At 43.2% G+C, this 12,016-nt stretch overlaps 1 protein-coding gene across 3 annotated transcripts in view; it reads left to right on the forward strand.

Moving 5' to 3' along the window:
- SV2B (synaptic vesicle glycoprotein 2B) overlaps positions 1-12,016 on the forward strand; it is a 79,770-nt gene that overhangs the window by 33,799 nt on the left and 33,955 nt on the right. For all 3 annotated transcript variants that reach the window (XM_028122188.2, XM_028122189.2, XM_028122190.2), the window contains 2 exons: positions 8,724-8,857; positions 10,171-10,260. In XM_028122188.2, coding sequence (XP_027977989.2) covers positions 8,724-8,857; positions 10,171-10,260 — 224 coding nt within the window. The remainder of the gene's footprint in view (positions 1-8,723; positions 8,858-10,170; positions 10,261-12,016) is intronic.

The following is a 12,016-nucleotide window of genomic DNA, read 5'->3' on the forward strand; positions in this document are numbered from 1 at the left end:
CCCCTCCCCTCTAGAACCCTCAGTTTGTTTTTCAGAGTCCATTGTCTCTCATGGTTCGTCTCCCCCTCTGACTTACTCCCCTTCATTCTTCCCCTCCTGCTATCTTCTTTTTTCTTAACATATGTTACATTATTTCTTTCAGAAGTATAGATCTGTGGTTCAACAGTCTTGCACAATTCACAGCGCTCACCATAGCACATGCCCTCCCCAATGTCTATCATCCAGGTACCCCATCCCTCCCACCCCCCACCACTCCAGCAACCCTCAGTTTCTTTCCTGAGATTAAGAATTCTTCATATCCGTGAGGTCATATGATACATGTCTTTCTCTGATTGACTTATTTTGCTCAGCATAACACCCTCCAGTTCCATCCACATCGTTGCAAATGGCAAGATCTCATTCCTTTTGATGGCTGCATAATATTCCATTGTGTATATATACCACTTCTTCTTTATCCATTCATCTGTCAACGGACATCTTGGCTCTTTCCACAGTTTGGCTATTGTGAACATTGCTGCTATAAACATCGGGGTGCACGTACCCCTTCGGATCCCTACATTTGTATCTTTGGGGTAAATATTTAGTAGTGCAATTGCTTGATCTTATGGTAGCTCTATTTTCAACTGTTTGAGGAACCTCCATACTGTTTTCCAGAGTGGTTGCACCAGCTTGCATTCCCACCAAGAGTGTAAGAGGGTACCCTTTCTCTGCATCCCTTCCAACATCTGTCGTTTCCTGACTTGTTAATTTTCGCCATTCTGACTGGTGTGAGGTGCTATCTCATTGAGGTTTTGATTTGGATTTCCCTGATGCCGAGCGATGCTGAGCACTTTTTCATGTGTCTGTTGGCCATTTGGATGTCTTCTTTGGAAAAATGTCTGTTCATGTCTTCTGCCCATTTCTTGATTGGATCATTTGTTCTTTGGGTGTTGACTTTGAGAAATTCTTTATAGATTTTGGATACTAGCCCTTTATCTGATATGTCATTTGCAAATATTTTCTCCCATTCTGTCGGTTGTCTTTTGGTTTTGTGGACTGTTTCTTTTGCTGTGCAAAAGCTTTTGATCTTGATGAAATCCCAAGAATTCATTTATGCCCTTGCTTCCCTTGCCTTTGGCGATGTTTCTAGGAAGAAGTTTTTGTGGCTGAGGTCGAAGAGGTTGCTGCCTGTGTTCTCCTTTAGGATTTTGATGGACTCCTGTCTCACGTTTAGGTGTTTCAACCATTTGGAGTCTATTTTTGTGTGTGGTGTAAGGAAATGATCCAGTTTCATTCTTCTGCATGTGGCTGTCCAATTTTCCCAACACCATTTGTTGAAGAGACTGTCTTTTTTCCATTGGACATTCTTTCCTGCTTTGTCAAAGATGAGTTGACCATAGAGTTGAGGGTCCATTTCTGCGCTCTCTATTCTGTTCCACTGATCTATGTGTCTGTTTTTGTGTCAGTACCATACTGTCTTGATGATGGCAGCTTTGTAATAGAGCTGGAAGTCCGGAATTGTGATGCCGCCAGCTTTGCTTTTCTCTTTCAACATTCCTCTGGCTATTCGGGGTCTCCTCTGGTTCCATACAAATTTTAGGATTATTTGTTCCATTTCTTTGAAAAAAGTGGATGGTATTTTGATGGGGATTGCACTGAATGTGTAGATTGCTCTAGGTAGCACTGACATCTTCACAATGTTTGTTCTTCCAATGCATGAGCATGGAACGTTTTTCCATTTCTTTGTGTCTTCTTCAATTTCTTTCATGAGTATTTTATAGTTTTCTGAGTACAGATCCTTTGCCTCTTTGGTTAAATTTATTCCTAGGTATCTTATGGTTTTGGGGGCAATTGTAAATGGGATCGACTCCTTGATTTGTCTCTCTTCTGTCTTGTTGTTGGTGTACAGGAATGCCACTGATTTCTGTGCATTGATTTTATATCCTGCCACTTGACTGAATTCCTGTATGAGTTCTAGCAGTTTGGGGGTGGAGTCTTTTTGGTTTTCCACATACAGTATCATATCATCTGCAAAGAGGGAGAGTTTGACTTCCTCTTTGCCGATTTGGATGCCTTTGATTTCTTTTTGTTGTCTGATGGCTGTGGCTAGGACTTCTAATACTATGTTGAATAGCAGTGGTGAGAGTGGACATCCCTGCCACGTTCCTGACCTTAGGAGAAAAGCTCTCAGCCTTTCCCCATTGAGAATGATATTCGCTGTAGGTTTTTCATAGATGGCTTTTATGATATTGAGGTATGTACCCTCTATCCCTATACTCTGAAGAGTTTTGATCAAGAAAGGATGCTGTACTTTGTCAAATGCTTTTTCTGCATCTATTGAGAGGATCATATGATTCTTGTTCTTTCTTTTGTTAATATATTGTATCACGTTGATTGATTTGTGGATGTTGAACCAACCTTGCAGCCCAGGGATAAATCCCACTTGGTCATGGTGAATAATCCTTTTAATGCATTGTTGGATCCTATTGGCTAGTATTTTGGTGAGAATTTTTGCATCCATGTTCATCAAGGATATTGGTCTGTAATTCTCCTTTTTGATGAGGTCTTTGGTTAAGGGATCAAGGTAATGGTGGCCTCCTAAAATGAGTTTGGAAGTTTTCCTTGCATTTCTATTTTTTGGAACAGTTTCAGGAGAATAGGTATTAATTCTTCTTGAAATGTCTGATAGAATTCCCCTGGGAAGCCATCTGGCCCTGGGCTTTTGTTTGTTGGGAGATTTTTGATGACTGCTTCAATTTCCTTAGTGGTTATAGGTCTGTTCAGGTTTTCTATTTCTTCCTGGTTCAATTTTGGTAGTTGATACATCTCTAGGAATGCACCCATTTTTTCCAGGTTATCTAATTTGCTGGCATAGAGTTGCTCATAATATGTTCTTATAATTGTTTGTATTTCTTTGGTGTTGCTTGTGATCTCTCCTCTTTCATTCATGATTTTATTTGTTTGTGTCATTTCTCTTTTCTTTTTGATAAGTCTGGCCAGGGGTTTATCAATCTTGTTAATTCTTTCAAAGAACCAGCTCCTAGTTTCATTGATCTGTTCTACTGTTCTTTTGGTTTCTAGTTCATTGATTTCTGCTCTGATCTTTATTATTTCTCTTCTGCTGCTGGGTTTAGGCTTTATTTGCTGTTTTTTCTCTAGCTCCTTTAGGTGTAGGGTTGGGTTGTGTATTTGAGACCTTTCTTGTTTCTTGAGAAAGGCTTGTATTGCTATGTACTTTCCTCTTAGGACTGCCTTTGCTGTATCCCAAAGATTTTGAACAGTTGTGTTTTCATTTTCATTGGTTTCCATGAATTTTTTAAATTCTTCTTTAATTTCCTGGTTTACCCATTCATTCTTTAGTAGGATGCTCTTTAGCCTCCATGTATTTTAGTTCTTTCTGACTTTCCTCTTGTGATTGAGTTCTAGTTTCAAAGCATTGTGGTCTGAAAATATGCGGGAGTAATCCCAATCTTTTGGTACTGCTTGAGACCTGATTTGTGATCTAGGATGTGATCAATTCTGGATAATGTTCCATGGGCACTAGAGAAGAATGTTTATTCCTTGGCTTTGGGATGGAATGTTCTGAATATGTCTGTGAAGTCCATTTGGTCCAGTGTTTCATTTAAAGTCTTTATTTCCTTGTTCATTTTTTGCTTAGATGATCTGTCCATTTCAGTGAGGGGGGTGTTAAAGTCCCCCACTATTATTGTATTGTTGTCAATGTGTTTCTTTGCTTTTGTTATTAATTGCCTTATATAATTGGCTGCTCCCATGTTAGGGGCATAGATATGTACAATTGTTAGATCTTCTTGTTGGATAGACCCTTTAAGTAGGATATAGTGTCCTTCCTCATCTCTTATTACAGTCTTTGTTTTAAAATCTAATTTGTCTGATAGAAGGATTGCCACCCCAGCTTTCTTTTGGTGTCCTTTAGCATGGTAAATGGTTTTCCACCCCCTCACTTTCAATCTGGGGGTGTCTTTGGGTCTAAAATGAGTCTCTTGCAGACAGCATATGGATGGGTCTTGTTTTTAATCCAATCTGATAGCCTGTGTCTTTTGATTGGATCATTGAGCCCATTTACATTCAGGGTAACTATTGAAAGATATGAATTTAGTGCCACTGTATTGCCTGTAAGATGACTGTGACTGTATATTGTCTGTGTTTCTTTCTGATCTATGCTGCTTTTAGGCTCTCTCTTTGCTTAGAGGACCCCTTTCAAGATTTCTTGTAGGGCTGGTTTCGTGTTTGCAAATTCCTTTAGTTTTTGTTTGTCCTGGAAGCTTTTTATCTCTCCTTCAATTTTCAATGAGAGCCTACCTGGATATAGTATTCTTGGCTGCATATTTTTCTCGTTTAGTGCTCTGAAGATATCATGCCAGTCCTTTCTGGCCCACCAGGTCTGTGGATATGTCTGTTGCCAATCAAATGTTTCTACTATTGTAGGTTACATATCTCTTCTCCTGAGCTGCTTTCAGGATTTTCTCTTTGTCTCCGAGACTCGTAAGTTTTACTATTACCTGTCGGGGTGTTGACCTATTTTTATTGATTTTGGGAGGGGTTCTCTGTGCTTCCTGGATTTTGATGTCTGTTTCCTTCCCCACATTAGGGAAGTTCTCTGCTATTCTTTGCTCCAATATACCTTCTGCCCCTCTCTCTCTTTCTTCTTCTTCTGGGATCCCAATTATTCTAATGTTGTTTTGTTTTATCATATCGTTTATCTCTCGAATTCTGCCCTCGTGATCCTGTAGTTGTTTCTCTCTCTTTTTCTCAGCCTCTTTATTTTCCATCATTTGGTCTTGTATATTGCTGATTCTCTCTTCTGCCTCATTTATCCTAGCAGTTAGTGCCCCCATTTTTTATTTCACCTCATTAATAGCCTTTTTGATTTCGACTTGGTTAGCTTTTAGTTCTTTTATTTCTCCAGAAAGGGTGTCTCTAATAACTTCCATGCTTCTTTCAAGCCCAGCTAGTATCTTTAAAGTCATGATTCTGAACTCTAGGTCTGACATCATACTAATGTCCGTATTGAGTAGGTCCCTGGCAGTTGGTACTATCTCTTGTTCTTTTTCTGAGGTGATTTTTTTTGTCTTGTCATTTTGTCCAGAGGAGAATAGATGAATGAGAGAACAGAATGCTAACAGGTTAACAACGTCCCCAGCAAATATACTCTATACACATCAGAAAAGACCTGAAACCAGGGGAAAAGAAAAGGAAAGAAAGAAAAAAGGAAGAGGAAAAAAGAAAAAGAAAAAGAAAAAGATAAAAACAAACAAGAACAGAACAAAACAAAAAAAAACAGAATATGATCAAATATGATCAGACTAGTGTATAGATCAGTGCCACACACTAGATTTTGGGCGTATTTTGGTCTGTTAGAAGAAAGTGCCTCCTAATATTTTAAGGGAAGAAAGACTTATATATGTACAAAATAAGGGTTGATACAATGAAGGAATGGAAGATGACTGTAAAGATGAAAATTATAAAAGATTTTATAAAAGGAATTGATAAGATAAGAAGTTGTTTGAAAAAAGAAAGAAGATTAAAAAACAAAAAAGAAAAAAAAGAACAGGGAGAGAATGTGATCAGGCAGGAGACTAGAACAAAGCCATACACTAGTGATTTAGCTATATTTTGATCTGTTAGAAGAAACTGTTTCTTAAAATTTTAAAGAGAGAACCACTTATATATATATATGCCAAAAATAAGGGTAACTACTATGAAGGGATAAAATATGACTCCAAAAAATGAAAAATAAAAAAAAAATTTTTAAAAAGGGATTGGTAAGATGTTGGCTGAAAAAGGGAAAAAGAAAAATTCAAAAAAAGAAAAAAAACAGTTAAAAAAATCAACTTTGAAAAACTAATGAATCATGGTAAAAAAGCCATGAATTCTATGTGCAGTATTCCCCTAGCGCTGGAGTTCTCCCGTTCTCCTTGATCGGTAAACTTGGTCTTGGCTTGCTGGCTGTTCGTGCAGATCTTCTGGGGGAGGGGCCTGTTGCTGTGGTTCCCAAATGTCTTTGCCGGAGGCAGAATTGCCCCACCCTTGCCGGCCCGGGCTAAGCAATCTGCTCGGGTTTGCTCTCTGGTGCTTTTGTTCCCTCCAAGCTCTCGGTACAGCTTTGGAGGACCAGAGTGAAAATGGTGGCCTCCCAATCTCCGCCCAGAGGAGTGGAGAACTCGGGGCCCCGCTCCTCAGTGCGCCCCCAGAGAAAAGCAGTCACTCCCATCTCCCCGGTCTCCGGCCGCACTCCGTGCTCACCCAGCTTGTGACCGAGCGTTGCTATCTCTGGCACCGACCCCGTGTGGAGTCTCCAAACCCAGCAGATCCACGCGATGCGCTCCTGCACCGCTCCTCCTGGGGAAGGAAGGGGAGTCTCCCTGGCTCTGCCGCTTGTTGGGTCCCTGCTGGAGGAGCAGTGGCCCGACTGTCACCCATCACAGTTTATGGCAACCCCGAGCTGAGAGCCCATGCCTCGGCTCCGTCTCTGCAGCCGGCTTCCCCGCTCCGATACCTGGGAGCTCTGCGGCACTCAGGCACCCCCGGTCTTTCTGTGACCCTGAGGGTCCTGAGACCACACTGTCCTGCGAGGGTTCCACACCCCGCTTAGCCACTGGAGCGACATCCCTCAGCGGAGCCGACTTCTAAAAGGTCCGATTTTGTGCTCCGCGGTTCTATCTCTTGCCAGAAGCGGCCGACGGAAGCCCCCTCCCCCTCCGTCTATCCTCCCGAATATCGCCTCGGATTCACTTCTCCACACGTCCTACCTTCCAGAAAGTGGTCGCTTCTCTGTTCAGAGAGTTGTTGCTATTCTTCTCTTCGATCTCCTGTTGAGTTCGTAGGTGTTCAGAATGGTTTGATCCCTATTCAGCTGAATTCCTGAGACCAAACGAAACCCAGGTCTCCTACTCCTCCTCCATCTTGCTCCATAACCTTGAATTTTTTTAAAAAGCAATTATTTTGCTGATTTTTGCTTATATTCATCTATTTTAGTCAACAACTTTGGCAATAAATGTCGTGTAGCTATTTCTCAGCAAATCAAATCTACCCTCAAAGCCGATGAATTGGTTGTCAGGAGCTTTTGCACTTAGTCAATCTGTGGTGGTATTGGCATTCTGTGAAAACCCACCAACACCGCAATGATGTGGGAAAGCCAGGATTTGTACTCTGATCTACATGACTATGAAAATCTAGGCTCTTTCCACTGTGCTACCCATTCCTTAAAAGAGAGACTTTTGAGACCCATGAGGATGTTTGAAATAATGTTTTGTAGATCCAGAAGCAATTTCTTAGAAATGCTTTCAAGAGGCACCTAGGTGGCTTAGTTGGTTAAGCGTCTGCCTTCAGCTCAGGTCATGATCCCAGGGTCCTGGGATCGAGTCCCGCATTGGGCTCCCTGCTCAGTGGGAAGCCTGCTTCTCTCTCTCCCTGTACCCTTCCACCCCCTCCCCACTTGTGCTCGCTTTCTCTCTCGCACTCTCTGTCTCTCTCAAATAAATAAAATCTTAAAAAAAATGAAATGCTTTCAATAACGAATGCTGAGTAGGAGCTAGTCATCTCTCCATTTCAGTAATGATAGAATTCATTTGAATTTAGAAGCCCTGTCTCTTTAAAATAAAAAAAAAATAATATAGGCATACCTTGGAGATATGATGGGTTTGGTTTCAGACTACTGCAATAAAGCAACTATCAAATGAATTATTCGGTTTCCCAGTGCATCTAATAGTTATGTTTACACCAAACTGTAGTCTAGTAAGTGTGCAATAGCATTATGTCTAAAAAAGGTGTACATACCTTAATTAAAAAATATTGCTAAAAAATGCTAACCATCATCTGAGCTTTTGGCCAGTGGGAATCACTGATCACAGATCACCATAACAAATGTAATAATGCAAAATTTGAAATACTTTGAGAATTACCAAAATGTGACAAAGAGACACAAAGTGAGCGAATGCTGATGGAAAAATGATGCCAATGGACTTACTTGACCCAGGGTTGCCACAAACCTTCAATTTGTAAAAACTGCACCATCTGCAAAGCACAATAAATTGAGGTATGCCTGTATTATGACTGATAGTGCTTTTCAGAGTGTGGTCCTGAAACCTTGGCATTAGAATCACCTGGAGCTGGTATTGCACTTTGGCCTGGGAAGCGGGAACCCCAAGGTCCTAAGGTCCTGATCTGGTATTCTTTCCTAGAAGACAAGGGGTCCCTGAGGTGTGTGATCACTCTCCCTTCCATCCAGATCATGCTCTGGGTACTCAGAACCCAGGAATTCCCACGAAACTCAAGGAATCGTGACAAAGATGCCCATTCTCATTGTGGTAGAGTATTCACATATATCAGCACGAGGCCCCTCACTCTGTGAAAGGGGCCAGGAGAAGAAATGAAAGGAGTCTCGCAAGGGTAGGTCATGGCCTGGCCTTCCAGGTCCTTATTTTTCAAGGCAAGGGGATAGAACATCTGTATTAATAGTTGGTTCACTTCAGTTTTAATGACTATAGAGAAATATAGGATGCAGCCCAAGGCCCGGTAAATGTCAGGCCTGGCCAACTCGGGTGTTCTGGAGATGCATGTTGCCCGTGCCTGTTCCAGACTTCTGCCTCAGAAGGTTTGGGGACAGTTGGGGGTTTGCATTTTAACCTGCTTCCCAGGCGATGGTCTTGTGCCCTCATTTGAGAGCGAGTGATTTAAGGTCACTCTACGATCATGTCAGAAATCCTCTGACTGCTTCTTCACAGGCTGGGGCTTCAGCATGGGCACCAACTACCACTTCCATAGCTGGAGAGTGTTTGTCATCATCTGCGCGCTGCCCTGCACTGTGTCCATGGTGGCTCTGAGGTTCATGCCAGAGAGCCCGAGGTTCCTGCTGGAGGTGAGTCAGCCCTGCCCCCGCCCCCACCCAATTTGAGAACGATAGCCCTTTGGCCCCCCTCCTCTCCTGCTTGCATTTGCACACCACCCCCACGTCAGCCCGCCTGGCCCATCATCATGTCTGGCTTTATCGCTGTCTGATGGCTGCACGCCCTGGATTCAGGGACTGTCAGAGGCTGCTTCCAGCTCCCATTCTCTCCAGAGGCTCTTCAAAACTGTGGGATGATTTTTCAAGTTGCTACAGTGAGATCTGTGGGAAAACTCATGTCTCCCGCAAGCCCATCAGGACCCCTCCCCACAGGAAAGCTGCTCCTGGTGTCTTGAGAAAAGAGTCCTTCCAACTTGGGGGTGCCTCTTGTGCTTGCAGGGGTCAGACTGGGTGGGACTGGCAGAGGAGTGATAGGAACTTGAAGCCTCTTACATGCCCAATTTTGAGTCCATTTCTGTGTCTCCTTCTAGATCTTCCTACAGAGTGATCGTCCTTGTCAAATTCCCTTGTGTCCCATTATCAGGGGCAGACACCGCAGGGAGTTTTTTTTTTTTTTTAACCAGGGATCTCTCAAAATTTACCCTTTGTGGTGCATTAGTTTTCTAGGGCTGCTGTGATAAAGGGTTTTGTCACAAACTGAGTGGCTTCAAGTAACAGAAACGGTGTCACAGTTCTGGCGGCTGGATGTCCAAAATCAGGGTGTCAGTAGGGCCACGTTCCCTCTGAAGTCTGTAGGGGAGTCCTCCTTTGCCTCTTGCAGCTTCCGGTGCTTTGTTGGCCATCACTTGGCTTGCGGCTGCACCACGCTTCCTGCCTGTGTCATCTCACGCGCTCCCCTCCTGTGTCTCCGTATTCACGTGCTGCCTTCTTATAAGGATACCAGTTGAACTAGATGAGGGGCCCATCCTACTCCAGTAGGACCTCATCTTAATGACATCTACAGCAATCCTATTTCTAAATAGGGTCCTATTCCAGGGTACCCAGGGCTGCAGGGACACAATTCAATCTGTAACATGTTGCTTCGTTGCTTGCTCTGGTCAGGGAGGAACGTGGCTCCCCCTCCAGCAGTCCCTCAACCTTACAACTAGGCTTGTTGTACTGTGTAATGGGAATAGTGTGTAATGTTTACACGTTACACCCCGGAGGCATTACCTTAGCATCCTTCCAAGATGGGCTGGGGACAAAGACTTGTCCCAATCCTTCCCAAGACGAGTGGCAGTGCATCCATTGTCTAACCACTTCACACTAAGGGTTGGATGCCCCCGTAGGGTTTCCACCCCTCGTCAGGAAAGGATTTCTTACACCTCTTTCCTTGCTTTCACCAGATGGGCAAACACGACGAAGCCTGGATGATTCTCAAGCAAGTCCACGACACCAACATGAGGGCGAAGGGGGCCCCGGAGAAGGTGTTCACAGTGAGTGTGCGGCACCTATACCAACAAGAGGGGACCTCCCCTCTTTACTGTTTTGGCTTGCTGAAAATTTTATTATATCATGATATTTATTAATTTGATAAAGGAAATGTATCAGAGGGAGAATAAAAGCCTGACATTCCTATTATTGTGTCATAATTATTTGTTCATTTTGATGGATATCCTTGTTACTGCTAATTGTTAAAAAAATGCTGAAGGAAAAAACTAGCTGTGTTCATATGGGCATAAGCATATGTGCATATATTTACATCTACATTTTTTTTTAAGAGAGAGAGAGTGTGAGTGAGCAGGGTGGGAGGGGCAGAGGGAGAGTGAGAGAGAGAGAATCTTAAGCAGGCTCCATGCTCAGCACATGGGCTCCATTCCACAACCCTGAGATCACGACCTGAGCTGAAATCAAGAGTCGGATGCTTAACCAACTGAGCCAGCCAGGCACCCCTCCATCTATATATTTTTAAAGAGTACCCATAAGCATTCCGTATGTTGCCTTTTGGCATTCATAATTATCCTTTTAACCAACATTAATGTTGGGAACGTTAACACAGTCTTCCTAAACATGCCCCAAATGCTAGAAAGTTTTTTTACCCCATTTTATTACCTTGTTCCTGTAAATATTGTCACAGTGAACCTTCTCACACACATAGTTCCTTCCCATTCATGTTCTCGGTTTGTTTTCCAAGATAGACTCCTAGAAATAAAATGACTGGCTGAAAAAGCACTAGTATTTTTATAGCTCTTGAGTTATATTGCCAGATTACATTTCAATAGGGTTGTGCCAATCTACAGTGCCACAGGCAACAGGATAGCCATTTCTCTCCTCCACCCTTATCAGCATTGGCGCTTAGCCTGAATTTTGTTTTTTGCTTGAAAAACTAGTGAGTGGTGATTTCCATGAACATGTCCTGTTAGTTACCAGGGTCTGTGTTCCCCCAACCATGCTCTGCGGCCAAGGAGGGATGCCTGCCCTGGGTCCCTGTTTTGCATAACTTCCCTTCAGGCTGACTTCAAATCCATTTCCACAAGGAAGCCCTCCTGGGTTAACCCCTTCCTTATCTGATTCACTGCTTTTGCAGCTTTGGCCTCTGCCATTGATTCTGGACAACACAGTTGTCCTTGTTAACTGTTGCTTAGAAGCCCTGATTCTCAGGCTGGGCCATGTGGCAGGATCATGTGGCTAAGAATCCATAACCTGGAGCCTGACAGTCTGGGTCCAAATCCCAGTTCTGATACTTTCTAGCTGTGTGGTCTTAGGCAGGGTACTCCCTCTGCCTCAGTTTCTCTACTGGGAATAGAAGCATAATAATATCTCTATTAGTAAGGATTAAATAAAGTACCTAAACCAGTACCTGCCTTGGAGTAGGGGCTACATAGATGTTAACTATTATTCAAAAATGTTATGACATAGGGGCGACTGGGTGGCTCAGTCAGTTAAGTGTCTGCCTTTGGCTCGGGTAGTGACCTGAGGGTCCTGGGATCCAGTCTAGCATCAGGCTCTCTGCTCAGCGGGGAACATGCTTCTCCCTCTCCCTCTGCTGCTCCCCCTGCTTGTGCCCTTCCTCTGTGTGTGTGTGTGTGTGTGTGTGTGTGTGTCAAATAAATAAATAAAATCTTTAAAAAAGATCTTATTTATTTATTTGACAGAGAGAGAGAGAGACAGCGAGAAAGGGAACACAGCAGGGGGAGTGGGAGAGGGAGAAACAGGCTTCCCGCTGAGCAGGGAGCCCGATGCGGGGCTCGA

This window comes from Eumetopias jubatus, unplaced genomic scaffold (assembly GCF_037043125.1).
Source record: "Eumetopias jubatus isolate StellerSeaLion01/CBP00866 unplaced genomic scaffold, mEumJub1_p1.0 scaffold_7, whole genome shotgun sequence".
Taxonomy (NCBI): Eukaryota; Metazoa; Chordata; class Mammalia; order Carnivora; family Otariidae; genus Eumetopias; species Eumetopias jubatus.